Source organism: Caretta caretta, chromosome 14 (genome assembly GCF_965140235.1).
Source record: "Caretta caretta isolate rCarCar2 chromosome 14, rCarCar1.hap1, whole genome shotgun sequence".
Lineage (NCBI taxonomy): Eukaryota > Metazoa > Chordata > Testudines > Cheloniidae > Caretta > Caretta caretta.
The window spans coordinates 29,803,394-29,823,412 of NC_134219.1; the positions used below are offsets into that span (position 1 = coordinate 29,803,394).

Consider the following 20,019-nt stretch of genomic DNA (forward strand, 5'->3'; position numbering starts at 1 on the left):
CCCCATGGTGCTCAATGCTGCACATATACATAGTAAGAGGCTTGGCTCACCGAGCTCACCACTGCAATGCCCAAGACAAAGGGGGAGAGGGGAAAGGGAGATAGACAGGGAAGAGATTTGCTCGAAGTCACCCAAAAGGTCAGTGGCAGAGCCCAGATTAAACTTAATTCTTCTGTGTGCTCTAACCATTAGACCACGCTAGTCATATTATGTATTTTTTTCCTAACGCTTAGCTGGATAAAGTGAGCCTGCAGTCTGAAAACCAGGCTGTTTTTTCCATTGCCTCACACCTCACCAACAACAAAGTATCTGCATTCAGAATTTAATTCACAAGGCTGTTGATCATGGGTGAGGTGGAGCTACGTTTGCTCAGGGCTAGCAGGGATAAAGAACAATAGCACCATAAAAGGCCTCAGTCCTGTAGTGAGATCCATGCAGGGGTAAACAGCAGTAAGAACTTATTTACAGGAAGTCAGTAGCTCTGGCTGACATTGCACACAAGCAGCAGGGCTGTTGAGGAAGGTGGTCACTTTTCAGACTAGGGCCCCATTCTAGTGTAGTATGAATGTTGTTGGGGTTGCATCTGCTGAGGTTGCATCTGGACAGATTCACCAGTACCTACCTGGCTTCTGCTCAGTGCAACGCAGCTGTAACCTGGCATAACCAGCCAGTTAACCTTTGTTTCTGGCTGATTTGTGTCACCAGAATAGCCCAAAGCAACCAAAGCCTGCTGGTGAATCCCAACCCTACATTTACAGACAATTACAGATCAACTGCAAAGGAAAAATATTTGCCTAGCAACCTTTCCATATTAGTCTGTGTCTGGTTAAAGATTTATTTAAAAACACTTTTCTTCTGCCTTTCCTTGTTCTTTGCAGTTTGCATTTTTGATATATGCTTTGCCCTCAGCAGCTCAGCAAGCCTCATATGGGCCCCAATCCTGCCTCAGATCCATGCGGCTGGATCCTTTAGCCTGTGCCCCTGTTCATCCGTTTGCAGGATCAGGGTCTTGGAGTGGGACTAGTGCGACAGAAAGGTGTCTTGGTGAGCTGTGATCTGAGCTCCTGCTAGTCCACCCGTCCCATCCCCCCCCATTCCTTGTGTTGCTGGCCCTCTACAGAGTGGGGAATTTCACCCGTCGCGCCCCCCCAGCCTCCCAGTACTCCATCTTGCCCTCCTCAAATAGCAAGGGCTTCAGCCACAGGGGAGGGGGTGGAGTCCGGGAGAGCAAAGCACTGCAATCGCCCACTGCCTCACCCACAGCAACTTACCAGAGACCAATCCTCTCCTCCTGTGTGACTCGGCAAACGCGGTTATCCGGGGCCAGCTGATCGCAATCTCCTCCGCTAGGCGAAACATGGATTGGACACGAGTTAGATGTGTGGCAGGGTAGGCGCGGGTGCTCTCTGGAAAGCAGCCACTCCCTCCCCTCCAGCCCCTAATATCAACAAAACACCCCAGTCTCTCAAAGCTGCAGCTTTGACTGGACTTCCTCTGCCCTGTGCTGAGAGGCTGTTTGTTCCAAACCTCTGCCCCCCCTGCCCCCCGCCACACACACACATCCTCACTGTCTCTTCACCTGCTTCACTCCACACCTGCCCCATCCCCACCACTTCCCTACCTCTTGTGCCTGGGGCACAACGGTGTAGTCTCCTGAGGACCCAAATGCTTTGGTTTCATGACAGTCACTGGCCTCAAGGCTGGGATAACTGGGCGAAACTGAATGGCCTGTATTATGCAGGAGGGCAGACTTCATGGTCTAATGGCCGCTTCTGGCCCTATGCTCTTGTGACGAAGTGGGACTGTTCTTAACGTTTCCTCTGAATAGTGTGGGGGTGCCTCAGTTTCCCCTAGGCAGTTCTTAAGTATCTAGGGGGTGGGGTAAGGGTGTATGATCATTGCAGAGCCCTAGAGGGCAGGTGTGTGCAGGAGTCTGGACACAGAGAATGGCCGACACCCTGTTTCCTGGCAACTGATGGCCTGGGCCCTTCCCCCCTGCAAGGTGAGAGCTAAAGGGTTGGAGAACAAAGGAATCAGGTGACCATCTGGCCCGGGGAAAGGAACAAAGCCCAGAGGAGGAGGGGCTGGAGGGGGTTTTCAGTTTGGGGCTGGCTGGGACATGGAGTGAAGTGCAGACGTGGTTGTCTGGCTCACTGCCCCCCAAAATGGACCCAGCTGAGGGGTCCCGTTCTCTGCACCTGCAAGCTCTGTTTTAGACCATGTTCCTGTCGTCTAATAAACCTTCTGTTTTACTGGCTGGCTGAGAGTCACGTCTGACTGCGAAGTTGGGGTGCAGGACCCTCTGGCTTCCCCAGGAGCCCCGCCTGAGCGGACTCGCTGTGGGAAGCGCACGGAGGGGCAGAGGATGCTGAATGCTCCGAGGTCAGACCCAGGAAGGTGGAAGCTGTGTGAGCTGTGTGTCCTGAAGACAGGCTGCTCACAGAAAGGCGACTGCCCCAGAGTCCTGACTGGCTTCATGGGGAGCAGTTCCAGAGCATCGCCCAGGGACTCCGTGACAACTGGTGGCAGCGGTGGGATGTACTGCACCCCGTGGATGGTGCTTCCTGCAGTAAGTGACTGGGGAGCAGTAACACGAAGGGGGACTGCCGAGGACCAGGCCTGCTGAAGGCTCAGAGAGGAGCGGTTTCGGGGGGCGGTTAACCCCTGGGAGTGTGTGACCAGCGAGAAGGACTGTGCAGTAACAGGGTTCCCCTGGGGATTGCAGCGAGCACTCCAAGGGGCGGAGGAGTCTGCAGCTCGACCCTGGCAAAGAGGGGGTGACCTCGAGAAGGGCTGCCACACTAGGGGTTCTCCCTGGAAACCGTGGGGAGCTGAGAACACACGGGCCTGTGAGTCCACAACAACTTGGGAAGAGCGGAGTGATGGCCTGTCACTGTCTCCTTAAGAAGGACATTGTAACCCTGTGCAAAAAGAGAGGGTTGAGCGTTGGAAAGTTCACCAAAGCAGAGTTAATCGTGCAGCTGGAGGAGGATGACCGCTCTAAGGAACAGATTCCTGACCCCAACTGGGGCTATAGCAGGATCTGGGAGCAGCTGAAGCGGGAGCCAGGCATCGCCAAGACTCCTGTCCCCGACCAGACGAGGGTCTTCACGATCGGGTTCCCCATCGGGGGATCGAGACGGACGGGATTGGAGCTGAGTCTGAGAGAGCAAGAGGACCGTGGGAGACAGCGAGAGCCCGAGAAAGAGCTGCAGAAGCAGCAGCAGGATGAACTGGCGGTGGGGGAGCGGAGAGACCTAGGGGACCTCCCATGGGTGAGTGGGGATAGATCCCGGGGGGCCAGTTCCGCAGGGAACCTCGAGACTAAATTGCTGCCCCTGGTTAAGGAGGGGGGGTGTGTGGATGCCCACCTCACTGCCTTTGGGCAGGCTGGCGATTTGAACCAAGGGGACCCTGCGGAAAAGCCCCGGTGTCTAGCTCCCTTGCTGGGTCCCAAGGCCATAGACTCCGTCAGCCAGATGGTTGGGGATGTGGACAGGCTCCCACTCCTGACCCCAACCTATATGTCTGTGTGGAGTTTCCTGGGGCCAGGCCCCCCGGACCTCCAGTGGGAGCAGAAGGTGATGGTCAATGGGGAGACATTCTTGGGGTGGCCAAAGGGCATGGGCTGCATAAACCTTCCCACATGCGGCCTGCGAGTACTATGCAGGCTATCGACCACCCCTGACCTAAGGGAGGGCGTGAAACTGGAAGGGCCTGGTGTAACTCCTACCAAGGAATGGGAGAGATGCTGGGAGAGATGCATGATGGGAGAGATGCATCCATGGGAACGTTGGTGGCTTCGAACTTCCCCAGGTCACCGGCTAAAGTGACCCCGCTCAGTTCCATCTCGAAGGGGGGAGAGATGTGACGAAGTGGGACTGTTCTTAACGTTTCCTCTGAATAGTGTGGGGGTGCCTCAGTTTCCCCTAGGCAGTTCTTAAGTATCTAGGGGGTGGGGTAAGGGTGTATGATCATTGCAGAGCCCTAGAGGGCAGGTGTGTGCAGGAGTCTGGACACAGAGAATGGCCGACACCCTGTTTCCTGGCAACTGATGGCCTGGGCCCTTCCCCCCTGCAAGGTGAGAGCTAAAGGGTTGGAGAACAAAGGAATCAGGTGACCATCTGGCCCGGGAAAGGAACAAAGCCCAGAGGAGGAGGGGCTGGAGGGGGTTTTCAGTTTGGGGCTGGCTGGGACATGGAGTGAAGTGCAGACGTGGTTGTCTGGCTCACTGCCCCCCAAAATGGACCCAGCTGAGGGGTCCCGTTCTCTGCACCTGCAAGCTCTGTTTTAGACCATGTTCCTGTCGTCTAATAAACCTTCTGTTTTACTGGCTGGCTGAGAGTCACGTCTGACTGCGAAGTTGGGGTGCAGGACCCTCTGGCTTCCCCAGGAGCCCCGCCTGAGCGGACTCGCTGTGGGAAGCGCACGGAGGGGCAGAGGATGCTGAATGCTCCGAGGTCAGACCCAGGAAGGTGGAAGCTGTGTGAGCTGTGTGTCCTGAAGACAGGCTGCTCACAGAAAGGCGACTGCCCCAGAGTCCTGACTGGCTTCATGGGGAGCAGTTCCAGAGCATCGCCCAGGGACTCCGTGACAGCTCTATGAACACATACCCAGCAAAACCAAACTTCTGAGCCAGTGCAAACATTGGGTCTCACACAGAAGTTGGCAAATCAGAACCACAGCTCCACAAAGGGCCAGACTGAACCACCTGCACCCGCCTGGGATTTTCCAAGCAATCTGACAGTCAGGAGCCCAAACCACATTCAATATCAATGGGATATGGCCCCACGAGCCTAAGAGCCCTTCAATGTCAACACGTCAAGGAGGTTACAAGAATATCCTGCATCTTGGCAGCGGGTTAGACTAGATAACCTTTGTGGTCCCTTCTAGCCCTATGGGTCTATTATTCTAATATCCTGATACACATATTCTGGTTCACCAAAGAACGTCAAGTAGGATCTAAAATGAAAGCCACAGTCATTCTGGTCATTAATATCATTGTGAAACGTGCGTGCAGACTATGTATAGACTTATGGATGTGTAAAGAAAATATGTTCCTAGAACTTGTATCAAGGCTGGGTCGACAAACAGGTTTCTGCCAGACCAGGGACGTATATTCACCCCTGTATCTCTCGTTCACATGTAAATTAAGCATTGCAAGCCAACACAATGGAAGCGCCATTTACATACAAAGTCAACAGGAGACACAACACCAGAAAATGAACTCCAGGGGATTGTCCTGCCTATGGGGCAGACAATGAATTTTGGGGAACATAAGAGGAAGGCAAGAAGACACACTCCTTAATCCTGCATCTAGAAAGTTAACGGGCAGCACATTTACATTCATAAAAACAGGATGCCAACTGGGCTTGGTTGGAAACCCTGCAGAAGGCTTTGGGTGAGATAAGACTGCCCGAGACAGGAGGTTAGCCTCTTAAGTTTAGTCTCTAGAAAGCACGTATAGCCTTAGTTTTATACGTAACCCTTCTGTTTCCATTATACTGACTCACTATCTCTTGAATCTTGGCCTTTGATAAAAAAAAAAAAGTACTGTTGTTTTCATTATACACATATCTCAGTGCGTGGTGTTATCCAAGGAGTTGATCCTGAATTCAATCCTTCAAGCTGGGCCTTTGGGGACAGTCAACCTAGGATTTCTGTGAGGGGACAAGGGGCTGGACGCTACAGGGGGATGCATCAAAGGGACTTCAGACAGGGGTACACTGATCGTTACCCTGCCAGGTGAAGTAAGGGCTGGCACAGCCCAGAGGAGATTGTTTGGGTGGCTAACGGGTGAGCACCAGCAAGTCTCCCTCTTGCTGGAGGCTGGCCCTAAGGGGCAGATTTTAAAAGGTATTTAGATGCTTAAAACCATTTAAAAATCTGGCCTTAGCCTCCTTAGAAAATTGCAGCCCTTGAGTAGTAGCCTTGTTTCCCTGGCTTCAGCAGGTGAGATTGTAACTTTAGGCCCAGCCCTGACCAGAGTGTCATGCCAGCCCTGGGACTGTGCCTCAGACACACCCTTCTGAGTCACAATTCCTCCCGTTCACTCCTGGAGGGGGGAGTAATTTACAGCTAGCCTAGAGCGGCAATCAATTACTACCCCACCCCATGCTGGCTCAGTGAGCAGCCAGGTGATGGACCCAAGGCTACACCCATCGCCTGCTCAAGAGAAAGAATCAATGGGCAGGTAGCCCCATCTATTCCTCTGAGCCCACGAGAAGTGCGAGGGAGTCTGTCATTCCTTTGCACAGGCGTCATCTAATCCATTGGCCTGCTAGCGGGCAGTGCCCTCATCCCACCTACACTTGTGCACATGTTTAACACTACACAGGTGAGAAACGTTAAGCACATAGGCCTGGTCTACACCTACAAAATTAGTTCAAGGCTGGGAAAAATTCTGCACCCTGTGTGACATCGTTAGGTCAGCCTAATCCTCGGTGTAGATGCAGCTGGGTGGACCTAATCATGGCATCGAAGGGAGGAGGATTAGCTACAGCAACAGGAGAACTCCCTTCTGATCCATTCTGATCATCTCGTCTGACCTTCTGCAGAACACAGGCCAGGGACCTCCCCCAACAGTTTCTACCCCGAGCAGATGACTTCTGGTGGAGCAAGTCAGTGTAAGGTCTTGTCTATACTAGAAAGTTGTACCACTGTATCTTTACTAGTGTAGTTAAAGCAGTATAACCCCCTTTACTGTGGACACAGTATTATGGGGCTAAAGGTCCATATTACTGGTACAGTTTATTCACGTACAGGAAGGGGAATAAGCTATCCCGGTATAAGGCACCTTTATAGCTGCATAACTGCGTAAACACTACTATAATGCATCCGATGAAGTGAGCTGTAGCTCACGAAAGCTTATGCTCAAATAAATTGGTTAGTCTCTAAGTTGCCACAAGTACTCCTTTTCTTTTTGTGAATACAGACTAACACGGCTGCTACTCTGAAAACTACTATAATCATATCAATAAATAAATACTGCCCCTGAGTGAAGCAGCCAAAGTAGGGCTGCAATTGGGGAAGGGGATAAAATGGGCTCAGCACCCCCTGGACCCAGAACTGTGCAGAGGGACCCCCTCACACACACATGGACAAACTCTGGGGGCCATAGGACTTAGGTGGTGCCTCGCCTCCCCTCCCCCCTGCCATGTGGCCTTTAGGGAAAACTGCAGAGAGGAGCCAGCCAGAGACTCTAGTCACAGCAGTGACCTTTGGACATTCAGGGAACTGACTGCAGCTTTGACTGGACTTCCTCTGCCCTGTGCTGAGAAGCTGTTTGTTCCAAACCTCCCCCCCACACACATCCTCACTGTCTCTTCACCTGCTTCACTCCACACCTGCCCTGTCCCCCCTCTTCCCTACCTCTTCCCTTTCATGTCCCCTCTCCCTTCCCTTTTCTTTCCATCTAGCTGATCCCTTCCTAACTAACCACTTCCCCTCCTCCCAGAACAAAAAATACCCCATGGCACTAACGTGTCATTTGCTCCCATCCCATTTCTCACTCTCCTGCTGTGTTCTACTCCTTCCCTCACCCTGGGTCTGTCTGGTCTATTTCAACTGTTCGCTCTTTGTGGCATGGACTATCAACTTCTCTGTTTCTACTGCACCTAGCACAATGGAGACCCGTTCTTGGCTGGTCCTTAGGCCCTACCACAATAAACATGATGATGATGATTATTATCAATAACAACATAGTTCTATCAGTACAAAAACTGTATCGGCCTGATTGTTTGCAGGATTGGGGCTTGAGGTGCTGGTCCTTGTACATCTAGGAGATGGAAATGAGCCCCAAGCAATTCTGGAATGCAAACAGCAACTGAGTGGACAAAACTTTGGCTCAGATTCTCTAAAAAAGAACAGCAAACCAAACCAAACAAAAACTATGACAAATATTCAATCCATATAGGCCGTGATTTAATATATATATGAAAATAATAATACAGCTTCGCAGAGATGTAAAATAAATTATTGAAAATAATACAAAGTGGCCTGGGGATTTAGGAAAAAGCAAATGATTTAAAAAAATATAAATAAGCCGAAAATTTAAATATATATATATATATATATATATATACATACATATACACACACACATATATGGGGGGGAGAAGAGAGGTACAGGAATTTAAATATAGAAAAGTTTTTAAAGTTACAAAATTAATGGAAAAGTGGTTTAAGAAAAATATAAAAAGAAAATAGAAATGGAGTGCTTTTTGTTTAGTTTAAAAAAAATAAAATAAAGAATAAAAGCACATGAACTGGTAGGAGAAACTTGTTCATTTCACTATGCCCCGCTCCAGCAGAGAATCATAGAATCATAGGACTGGAAGGGACCTTGAGAGGGCCTTGGGACCACTGTACTAATGGCAGGACTAAGTATTATCTAGACCATTCCTGACAGGTGTTTGTCTAACCTGCTCTTAAAAATCTCCAATGATGAAGATTCCACAACCTCCCTAGGCAATTTATTCCAGTGCTTAACCACCCTGACAGTTAGGAAGTTTTTCCTAATGTCCAACCTAAACCTTCCTTGCTGCAATTTAAGCCCATTGAGTCTTGTCCTATCTTCAGAGATTAAGAAGAGCAATTTTTCTCCCTCCTCCTTGTAACAATCTTTTATGTACTTGAAAACTGTTATATCCTCTCTCAGTCTTCTCTTTTCCAGACAAAACAAACCCAATTTTTTCAATCTTCCCTCATAGGTCATGTTTTCTAGACCTCTAATCATTTTTGTTGCTCTTCTCTGGACTTTCTCCAATTTGTCCACATCTTTCCTGAAACGTGGCGCCCAGAAGTGGACACAATACTCCAGCTGAGGCCTAATCAGCGCAGAGTAGAGCAGAAGAATTACTTCTCGTATTTTGCTTACAATACTCCTGCTAATACATCCCAGAATGATGTTTGCTTTTTTTGCAACAGTGTTACACTGTTGACTCATATTTAGTTGATGGTCCACTATTATCCCCAGATATACCCACTATGACCCACAGATCCCTTTCTGCAGTACTCCTTCCTAGGCAGTCATTTCCCATTTTGTATGTGTGCAACTGATCGTTCCTTCCTAAATGGAGTACTTTGCATTTGTCCTTATTGAATTTCATCCTATTTACTTCAGACCATTTCTCCAGTTTGTCCAGATCATTTTGAATTTTAATCCTATCCTCAAAGCACTTGCAACCCCTCCAAGCTTGGTATCATTCACAAACTTTATAAGTGTACTCTCTATGCCATTATCTAAATAATTGATGAAGATATTGAACAAAACTGGACCCAGAACTGATCTCTGCAGGATCCCACTTGTTATGCCCTTTCAGCATGACTGTGAACCACTGATAACTATGCTCTGGGAACAGTTCTCCAACCAGTTTTGCACCCACTGTATAGTAGCTCCATCTAGGCTGCGTTTCCCTAGTTTGAATATGAAAAGGTCATGCAAGACTTCAAGTATTAATATTAGTTGTGAGCATTATGGTGGCACATAAATGTCCCAGAGCTACATTGTGCCGGATGCTGCACGGACGCACAGTGACCGAGATCAGGGGACTGTCTCTCACTGTGTCTGTGCAGTGCCCGGCACAACGGGGCCCTGATCTCAGTCATCGTATGTGTGCAGCACCGGTGCAATGGGGCCCTGATCTCAGTCACTGTTTCTGTGCTGTGCATGGCATGACGGGGCCCTGGGGCCATAATATGCCACCATAATGATCACAACTAATATTAATAACAGCCTGACACCATGTGGTGTCTTTATACTTGAAGAAACAAAGACGGTTACTCACCTTCTCGTAACTGTTGTTCTTCGAGATGTCTTGTTCATGTCCATTCCAATCAGGTGTGTACGCGCCACATGCACGGTCGTCAGAAACTTTTCCCCTCAGCAGGTCCCATCGGGTCGGCCAGGGAGCCCCCTGGAGTGGCGCCCCCTCCATGGCGCTCAATATATGACCCTGCCGACCCAACCCCCCTTCGGTTCCTTCTTGCCAGCTATTCCAACAGAGGGGAGGGAGGGTGGGTATTGGAATGGATGTGAACAACACATCTCGAAGAACAACAGTTACAAGGAGATGAGTAACCATCTTTTTTTCTTCTTCGAGTACTTGTTCACATCAGTTCCAATCAGGGGACTCCCAAATCCTCCCATGGGGGTTAAGGAATAGGAATAGGAACAGACTAGGGACCGAATGGCTAGGCAGCAGTTCTGCAGAAAAGGACCTAGGGGTGACAGTGGACGAGAAGCTGGATATGAGTCAGCAGTGTGCTCTTGTTGCCAAGAAGGCCAATGGCATTTTGGGATGTATAAGTAGGGGCATAGCGAGCAGATCGAGGGACGTGATCGTTCCCCTCTATTCGACATTGGTGAGGCCTCATCTGGAGTACTGTGTCCAGTTTTGGGCCCCACACTTCAAGAAGGATGTGGATAAATTAGAGAGAGCCCAGTGAAGGGCACCAAAAATGATTGGGGGTCTGGAACACATGACTTATGAGGAGAGGCTGAGGGAACTGGGACTGTTTAGTCTGCAGAAGAGAAGAATGAGGGGGAATTTGATAGCTGCTTTCAACTACCTGAGAGGTGGTTCCAGAGAGGATGGTTCTAGACTATTCTCAGTGGTAGAAGAGGACAGGACAAGGAGTAATGGTCTCAAGTTGCAGTGGGGGAGGTTTAGGTTGGATATTAGGAAAAACTTTTCACTAGGAGGGTGGTGAAACACTGGAATGCGTTACCTAGGGAGGTGGTAGAATCTCCTTCCTTAGAAGTTTTTAAGGTCAGGCTTGACAAAGCCCTGGTTGGGATGATTTAATTGGGGATTGGTCCTGCCTTGAGCAGGGGTTGGACTAGATGACCTCCTGAGGTCCCTTCCAACCCTGATATTCTATGATTCTATGAATCACTGACTGGAGCACCGCTCTGCCGAGAGCTGCATCATCTCTAGCATGCTGGGTGATGGCATAGTGGGTGGCAAACGTATGCACCGAGGACCAGATCGCCACTCTGCAGATCTCCTGGATGGGCACCTGGGCCCGGAAAGCAGTGGATGAGGCCATAATAGCCAGGGCTGGGACCTTGGCAAGGTCATAACAGGTACAGATGCAGTCCATAATCCTGGAAGAAATGCACTGTGACAAGATGGGAAACAGCTGGTTCCTGAAAGGCTTCATGCGCTCAATGTAGAATGTTAGCACTCTCCATTTATATAGTGAGTGAAACCTCTGCTCCTAGAAAAAAGAAAAGGAGTACTTGTAGCACCTTAGAGACTAACCAACTTATTTGAGCATGAGCTTTCGTGAGCTACAGCTCACTTCATCAGATGTATACCGTGGAAACTGCAGCAGACTTTATATACACACAGAGATCATGAAACAATACCTCCTCCCACCCCACTGTCCTGCTGGTAATAGCCTATCTAAAGTGATCATCAGGTGGGCCATTTCCAGCACAAATCCAGGTTTTCTCACCCTCCACCCCCCCACACAAATTCGCTCTCCTGCTGGTGCTAGCCCATCCAAAGTGACAACTCTTTACATAATCAAGTCGGGCTATTTCCTGCATAAATCCAGGTTTTCTCACATCCCCCCCCACCCCCATACACACACAAACTCACTCTCCTGCTGGTAATAGCTCATCTAAACTGACCACTCTCCAAGTTTAAATCCAAGTTAAACCAGAACATCGGGGGGGGGGGGGGGTAGGAAAAAACAAGAGGAAACAGGTTACCTTGCATAATGACTTAGCCACTCCCAGTCTCTATTTAAGCCTAAATTAATAGTATCCAATTTGCAAATGAATTCCAATTCAGCAGTTTCTCGCTGGAGTCTGGATTTGAAGTTTTTTTGTTTTAAGATAGCGACCTTCATGTCTGTGATTGCGACAGACATGAAGGTCGCTATCTTAAAACAAAAAAACTTCAAATCCAGACTCCAGCGAGAAACTGCTGAATTGGAATTCATTTGCAAGTTGGATACTATTAATTTAGGCTTAAATAGAGACTGGGAGTGGCTAAGTCATTATGCAAGGTAGCCTGTTTCCTCTTGTTTTTTCCTACCCCCCCCCCCCCAGATGTTCTGGTTTAACTTGGATTTAAACTTGGAGAGTGGTCAGTTTAGATGAGCTATTACCAGCAGGAGAGTGAGTTTGTGTGTGTATGGGGGTGGGGGGGATGTGAGAAAACCTGGATTTATGCAGGAAATAGCCCGACTTGATTATGTAAAGAGTTGTCACTTTGGATGGGCTAGCACCAGCAGGAGAGTGAATTTGTGTGGGGGGGTGGAGGGTGAGAAAACCTGGATTTGTGCTGGAAATGGCCCACCTGATGATCACTTTAGATAAGCTATTACCAGCAGGACAGTGGGGTGGGAGGAGGTATTGTTTCATGATCTCTGTGTGTATATAAAGTCTGCTGCAGTTTCCACGGTATACATCTGATGAAGTGAGCTGTAGCTCACGAAAGCTCATGCTCAAATAAATTGGTTAGTCTCTAAGGTGCTACAAGTACTCCTTTTCTTTTTGCGAATACAGACTAACACGGCTGTTACTCTGAAACCTCTGCTCCTGTGCATTGGCATGTAGCTTGGGATAGAAAACTGGTAGAAAAATGTCCTGGCTGATGTGGAATTGGGATACCACCTTGGGCAGGAAGGCTGGGTGTGGCCTGAGCTGTACCTTGTCCTTGTGGAAGATTGGGGTTGGAGGTTAGTGCTTTTAACTCGGACACCCTCCTGGCCGATGTGATGGCAACCAGAAAGGCCACCTTCCATGAGAGATACAGAAGGAAACATGTAGCCAGTGGCTCGAATGGGGCTCCCATTCATCTAGCTAGGACCAGGTAGAGGTCCCAAGTCGGTATCTTTGGGTGGGACTGTGGATATAGCCATTCCATGCCCTTAAGGAAACAGCCCACCATAGGGTTGGTGAAGACTGAGCATCCCAACTCTCCCGGGTGGAACGCTGGGATAGCTGTACCTTGATGGATGATCCGGCCAGGCCTAGCCGCTTCAGGTGCAGTAGAGAGTCCAGGATGAATGGTATAGATGCCTGAAGTGGGGATACGTGACTGTGATCGCACCAGCACGAGAACCTTTTCCATTCGACCAGATAAGTGGCCCTGGTGGAAGGTTTCCTGCTTCCAAGCAGCACCTCCCTCACCGATTCCGTGCATTGGAGCTCCATTGGGTTTAACCATGAAGCTTCCAGGCCATGAGATGGAGGAACTAGAGGTCCGGGTGAAGCAAGCAGCTGTGGTCCTGTGTAATCGGATCAAGGAGGAGCGGCAGCGCGATCAGGGTGTCCACTGACCACTCCGGAAGCACGGTGTACCTGGCCATGCAGGAGCCAGCAGAATTACCTCTGCCTTGTTCCTGCGGATCTTGAGGAGAGCCTTTTGGATGAGTAGTATCGGAAGGAAGGCATACAGTAGATGGATCCCCCAGTGTATCATGAATGCATCTGAGATAGAGCTTGGACTGTGCTTTAGGAAGGAGCAAAACGTTGGACACTTCCTGTTGCGCCTGGTGGCGAATGGGTCTACCTGGGGAAACTCCCACCTTTGGAAGATGGAATGTATGATGTCCGGACGGATGGACCACTCATGACTGTGGAACGACCTGCTGAGGTGGTCCACAAGCTCATTCTGTGTTCCCGAGAGATAGGACGCCTCCAGGTGAATGGAGTGGGCTATACAAAACTCCCACAGGTGGAGGGCCTCCCAACAGAGAAGGGAGGAGCGGGCTCTGCCCTGCTTGTTTATGTAAACATGGCAGTGGTGTTGTCGGTCAGCACCGCCACGCACTGTGCTTGCAATATGGTATGGAAGGTCTGGCAGGCTAGTCTCACTGCTCTGAGTTCCTTTATATTGATGTAAAGCGGGATCTCGGACTGCGACCATCTACCCTGAGTCTGTAGGTCTCCTAGGTGTGCCCCCACCCCAGGTCTAACGCATCCGTTACTAAGGTCATGGATGGTTGAGTGCTGCTAAATGGGACTCCTTTGCAGACCATGCGAGGTTCCAACCACCAGCCTACTGGAATCTGGGCTTTGGTGGAATGGCTCTTGCCTGAACCAAGTCCAACACTACCCCAATGAATTCTATTCGTTGGGTGGGTGACAATGTCGACTTGTCCAGATTGAGGAGAAGACCCAGCCTCTGGAAGGTCTCTCTGACCAACTGGTCCTGGGACTCCACCTGCTTCCTGGTGCGCCCCTGCAGCAGCCAGTTGTCGAGGTAGGGATACATCTGCTTCTTGCGGAGAAAAGCCGCAACCTCGGACTTGCATTTGGTGAACACCCAGGAGGCTGTTGATAACCCGAATGGGAGCACTTTGAACTGATAATGTATGCGGTTAACAACGAACCTCAGGAAACGTCTGTGGGCTGACCAAACGGCTATATGAAAGTACGTGTCTTTCATGTCGAGGGCAGCGTACCAGTACCTCGGATTCACGGAGGGAATAATTGCGCTCAGGGAGACCATGCGGAACTTAAACTTTACCATGAACTGATTGAATCCTTGCAGATCTAAGATGGGTCTGAGACCCCCCCTTTGCCTTGGGGTTTAGGAAATAATGGGAGTAGCATCCCTTGCCCTTTAGCTCCCTGAGGAACCTCCTCCACTACCCCTATAGTGAGGAGCGATTGCACCTCCTGGATAAGGAGTTGCTCGTGAAAGGGGTCCCTGAAGAGGGATAGGAAAGGGGGGTGGGAGGACGGGGAGGAGCAGAATTGGAGAGAATATCCCACCTCTACCATGCGAAGAATCCAGCGGTCCAATGTTATATGGGACCATGCACGACAGAAGTGGGATAGACGGTTCAGAAGGATCCGGGATAGTGGCTGGTACGCCATTCTCGGGCATCCCTTCAAAACCCTTGCTTGGACCCCGACGATGGCTTGGTCGGGCCCTGCCCTTGGCTCAAGGGAGGGTTGGAAGGTCTACGCCTGGTATTCCTGCCCCTACGGCGGTATGTATCCTGCCTTGGGCGGGGTTGGCATTGCCTCTGCGTGGTAAGGGCTAAGGCTTGAAGGGCTTTCTCTGGGTAGCAGGAGTGTGATTCCCCAGAGATTTCATAGTTGCCCTCAAGTCCTTTAGGCTGTGGAGCCTCGAATCTGTCTGGTCCGAAAACAGCCCTGTGCCCTCAAAGGGAAGGTCCTGCAGGGTCTGTTGAACTTCCGGTGGAAGCCCGGAAACTTGGAGCCATGCAGTTCTCCTCATGACCACCCCAGAGGAGACGGTACATGCCGCAGAGTCAGCCCAGTTGAGTGAGGCCAGCAAGGATGTCCTGGCCACTGCCTTCCCTTCCTTGACCAGAGCCAAGAACTCAGCCTTCGACTCAGTGGGGAGCAACTCCTTGTATTTGGACATGGAGTCCCATGAATTAAAACTATACCTGCTGAGGATAGCTTGTTGGTTAGCTATCCTCAGCTGTAGACCCCCACGGCATAAATTTTCCTGCCTTCCAGAGTGAGAATGTCCACCACCGGGTCCTCTGACTCAATGACTTCCTCCGCCTGTAGGCCCATGTTACTGGCAATGCAGCGGAGCAGGTCCTGGTGCACCCTATGGTCAATGGACGGAGGAGCTGATGCTCCTGCCACTGCCTCATCAGGCGAAGATGACGAGGAGGCCACTGGGGGAACAGGGTCATCGTGGCCCACTATGTGCCCAGGTTGCTCCTGGGTAGCATTGGTGTCCAGTTGTTTGGCATGGTCATATGTGACCTGAGCTGTGGGTGGGTCTGGAGCCAGTTCCATTATCCCATCTGTAGAATGAGGGGAGGTCTGGATAGGGTCGCCTCTGTAGCACGAGGCGTGGGTCTATCCACCGGTGACTGTGCAGGATGATACCACGATGTCACAGACCTAGAAACCCTGGATGGGGTTGATGGTAAGCCCAGGGGGTCCAGAAGGGCCATCGTGCAGCGGGTGGCCATTGTGGCTTCCAGGTCGACTGTGTGTATCTCCGGCGCTTATCTGAACTGTGCCTACTGCGTCACAAGTAGTAGGAGTCAGCCTCACAGTCCGAGGATCCCGAAGGCAATGACCACAGCGGTGCCGACGATCCTCAAGCTGGCGGTCGGTGCTGAGAAAAGGAAGTTGGGGATTAGAGTTGCGACGATCATGTAGAGGATCGGTGCCAGCTGTCCTACAACTTAGACCGGTGCTGTGAGTCCGGTGCCGGAGAATGTCTCCTGTGTTCCGGTGCCGTGTCTCGGTACCGGCCGATAGAGGGTGACCATGATCGGTGCCAACCTCTCGGTGCTGGAGACACAGATTGTTGTGCTCCCTGCTCCAGGTGATCTTGTACTGAGGTCGGTGTCGGGGTAGGGGGTGTGTGTTGCAGTGATGTAGACTGGGAACAGTGCCAGGAACGATGCCGGTCTGGCGATGAAGAGGGCCTCATCCTTGTAGGGTTGCCTCTAGATGGCACCTGTCTGGGCGGTGCCGGAGGCTTCTCTCTAACAGCAAGGGGCTGAGGCACAGTACTTTCTATAAGCTCTTTTGCAGGCTGGAAAGTATCTGGGGTGGAGGGGAGTTCCAACTCCTCCACAAAGCACTGCCCAGCCGGAAAGTCACTAAGTGGGCTCAACAGTGCCAACTGGGGCCCCAGAGTCAACGGCACAAGGTCTTGCTGCTTGGAAGTTGAGTCCTTCCTCTGGGGCAGCAAAGTCTCCCCAGATGGTCTCGCTCTCTGAGGAGAGTGCCCTCTGTCCGCCTTCTTATGGCGCTTGTGGGGCACTGGGGATGTTGACCGGTGCCAGGGCGCTGCTCCGTACTGCGGCGTCAGGAATTTCCATTACTGAGGGTCTCTAGCACCAGAATCCTTCCTGTACCAATTCGTGGTCTGACACCGGGGCGCTCCGCACCAAGCTTGGGCCTGGGACTTGGTAGTCAGGTGCTGCTGGACCAAGTGCGGCTTCCAATAATAGCTGCTTCAAATGGAAGTCACGTTCCTTCATAGTCCTGGGCTTGAAAGCCTTACAGATCTGACCGCGCTCGGACTGATGCGCCTCCCCTAGACACCTCCAGCACGAGTCGTGAGGGTCGCTATTGGGCATAGGCTTCTTGCATACACCGCAAGATTTAAATCCTTGGACCTGAGGCATGCCCGGAAACCCAAGGTGGGGGGAAGGGAGAATGACCTACTCACCAAGACTATCCTAACTACCGAACAATAAACCAACCACAAAACAAAAGATTCTGTAGGACTAAGTAATAGCTAAGGGAACACTTGCATGCAAGCAAAATGCAGTTCCAACGCTGCCACGGACGGTAAGAAGGGAACTGAAGGGGGGTCGGCTCGGCAGGGTCACAAAGCCCTGGCTGGGATGATTTAATTGGGGATTGGTCCTGCTTTGAGCAGAGGGTTGGACTAGATGACCTCAAGAGGTCCCTTCCAACCCTGATATTCTATGATTCTAAGATATATTGAGCGCCATCAGGGCGCCACTCCAGGGGGCTCCCTGGCAGACCCAATGGGAACTGCTGAGGGAAAAAGTTTCTGATGACCATGCACGCAGCACGCGCACATCTGATTAGAATCAACGTGAACAATCACTTGAAAAAGAACAATTCTATTTCATTCTGCTTCTCAGAGCCTGCTCCTGGTTCTTTCCGACACAATCCGGACTCATGGTGATAAACCTGGCTTCAAAATGAACATGCCACATTCAGCCCTGGCCTAGCTCCATACAAGTCGGTGGAGGGGCTGGCTCTGGGGCACTGAGTGGGAAAGTCTATGCAAAAAAGGTAATATCATATTTGCATAATGATAAACATGCATCAACTCATTTGCATAAACAGCCTCCTCTTCCAAAAATCCCTCACTCCCATACACACAGTACCTACATCTCTGCCTCCCTCCCTCCTCCTCAACTTCCCCCATCCTCACTCCCTGTTCTCTCTGGCTACCTACCATAGCTCCCCCACCATTTCTGGCTGGCCCCCAGAATTCCCTCATGGATTGGTTCCCATTTCCCTTCTATCCCACTGCCCATGGTTTGAAGTCCTATAGCTTCCCTTCTGCACTGTAACCAAGGAGACAGGGCCTAGTGCACTCCTCACCCACCCTCTGCCCCCAATGGGAGTAAGAGAGAGAAGTGGGACCCTGGGGAGAGAGGCTTTGTGTCTGATGGGGGCAGAGAGGAGGGGGTTAAAGGCATGGAGAGAGAGAGCCTGGGTGTAGGGGGAAAATGGCAAGAGTCTCACAGAACCTGGATGTGGGGGTCTAAAGGGAAGGCAGAGTCATACACCGCCTCTAGCCATCCAGCCCCACAGCTATCTAAGCTACTTATACAGCCCCATCACCATAGTATCTGAGCTCCTCACAATCTTTAGCCTCACCGCACTCCTGGGAGGCAGGGCCCTGCCACTGTCTCTGTGTTTCAGACAGGGGAGATGAGGCATAGAGAGGCTAAGGGATAGTGGCTGTCACATAGGAAATCTGGGGCTAGGGTTACCATATGTCCGTATTTTCCTGGACATGTCCAGCTTTTTGGTTCTTAAATCGCCGTCCGGGAGGAATTTTTAAATTAAATTTAAACGTCTGGGATTTTGCCATTATTATTTTTCCCCAAAGAAGAGTTGATCATTCAAGAAAGAGAGTGAATGTTGATCATTCGAGAATGAATCTGAATGTTGATCACTTGAGAGAGTGCCGCTTTTTCCCCCAGCTCCCAGTGCTTGCGCCGCGAAACAGCTGTTTCATGCGGCTGGGAGGGAGGGGGGAGGAAGGGGAATGCGGCGTGCTCAGGGGAGGAGGCGGGGCTGGGGATTTGGGGAAGGCGTCCAATGAGGCAGGGAGGGGGCGGAGAATCTGGGGAAGGGGTTGGAATTGGGAAGGGGCAGGGGCGCTCAAGCAAATACCACCCTCCACCCCGGGGAGTGTCCTCTTTTTGAATGTTCAAATATGGAACCCTATCTGGGGCAAAGCGGGGAATTGAATGCAGGTCTCCCAAGACTTATGTTAGCAGTTAGACTAACCACAACCGCAGTCGTCCTCTATCACGCCAGCTCTCCCTTGGTCCATCTCTCCCTTCCCATGCACTTTCCCCCTCTCCCTTGGTCTTTATACCCTGCTTCTCCATAGTGTCTCTATACCTCTCCAGCTGCTTTGCTTCTTCATTGATGTTAAGCCAGAAGGGACCATCTAGTCTGAACTCCTGTACAACATAGGCCAGAGTTTCATCCAATGATTCCTGTATCGAGCCCCCCACTTTCAGCCAAACCTAATCAGTTTCTGTCAATGGTAAATGATTTTGTGTGGGCTAGGGAAAAGGGAAGAAAACACCCCATATGAATCATGCTGCTCCAGCTGAGGCCTGCGGTCATGTGCATTTTGCCAATTCACTAACAAGTCAGATCAAGTTATTGCTTATTGTATTAGACTTTGTTATTTGTATTAGACTTTATTATTATTTCACAAATTCATGTCAAATTCCCCACATTCTTTCAGTCAAGAAAAAAATAATAAAAAAAAATCAAAACATTTCTATTTTTCTATTCAAAATTACTTTTCTTTTAGAAATTTCCTTAAATTTTAGAAAAATTAAGAACTTGAAAAAACGCTCAAAATTTAAACAAACCATTTCATTTCAGGTCAAACAAAGCATTGTATTGGATCTGAAAATAAAATTTGTTTTGTTTTTTTTGGAACTGAACTGTGAACCAAAAAGTCAGTTATTCACACAGCTCTGATTGAAATACTAATTAAACGGTGCAAATTCTTTGCCATGTTCACTTGCTTTTAGGTTGTATCCCTGTCCCCTTTGTCTGCTTGTGTCATTTAATCATAAGCTCTTCAGGGCTGGGATTTTCTCTGTCTGTTTGTACAGCACTCAACACAATAGGGCTCTGATCCCAACGGAGACCTCTGAGTGCTACCATAACATCAATATTTAATAATAATTGGGCCCTTTTAGAAATCTAGCCATCAGCAGCATAAGATCTAAACACCGCTTAAGTGGCCCTTTGCAGAGGGGTGAGTTTTCACAGGCAAATGCACACTCAGCATTGAAGCAATT

The 20,019-nt window shown here is 50.2% G+C and overlaps 1 protein-coding gene across 8 annotated transcripts in view; it reads right to left on the reverse strand.

Annotated features, from left to right (window-relative positions):
* Nucleotides 1–20,019, reverse strand: part of LOC125621757 (uncharacterized) — a 48,544-nt gene that overhangs the window by 18,381 nt on the left and 10,144 nt on the right. For 5 of the 8 annotated variants that reach the window (XM_048819003.2, XM_048819002.2, XM_048819005.2 and 2 more), the window contains exon 3: nucleotides 1,272–1,346. The exons of the other annotated variants lie outside the window; for them this stretch is intronic. In XM_048819003.2, the coding sequence (XP_048674960.1) occupies nucleotides 1,272–1,346 (75 nt within the window). The remainder of the gene's footprint in view (nucleotides 1–1,271; nucleotides 1,347–20,019) is intronic. 8 annotated transcript variants of the gene reach the window in all.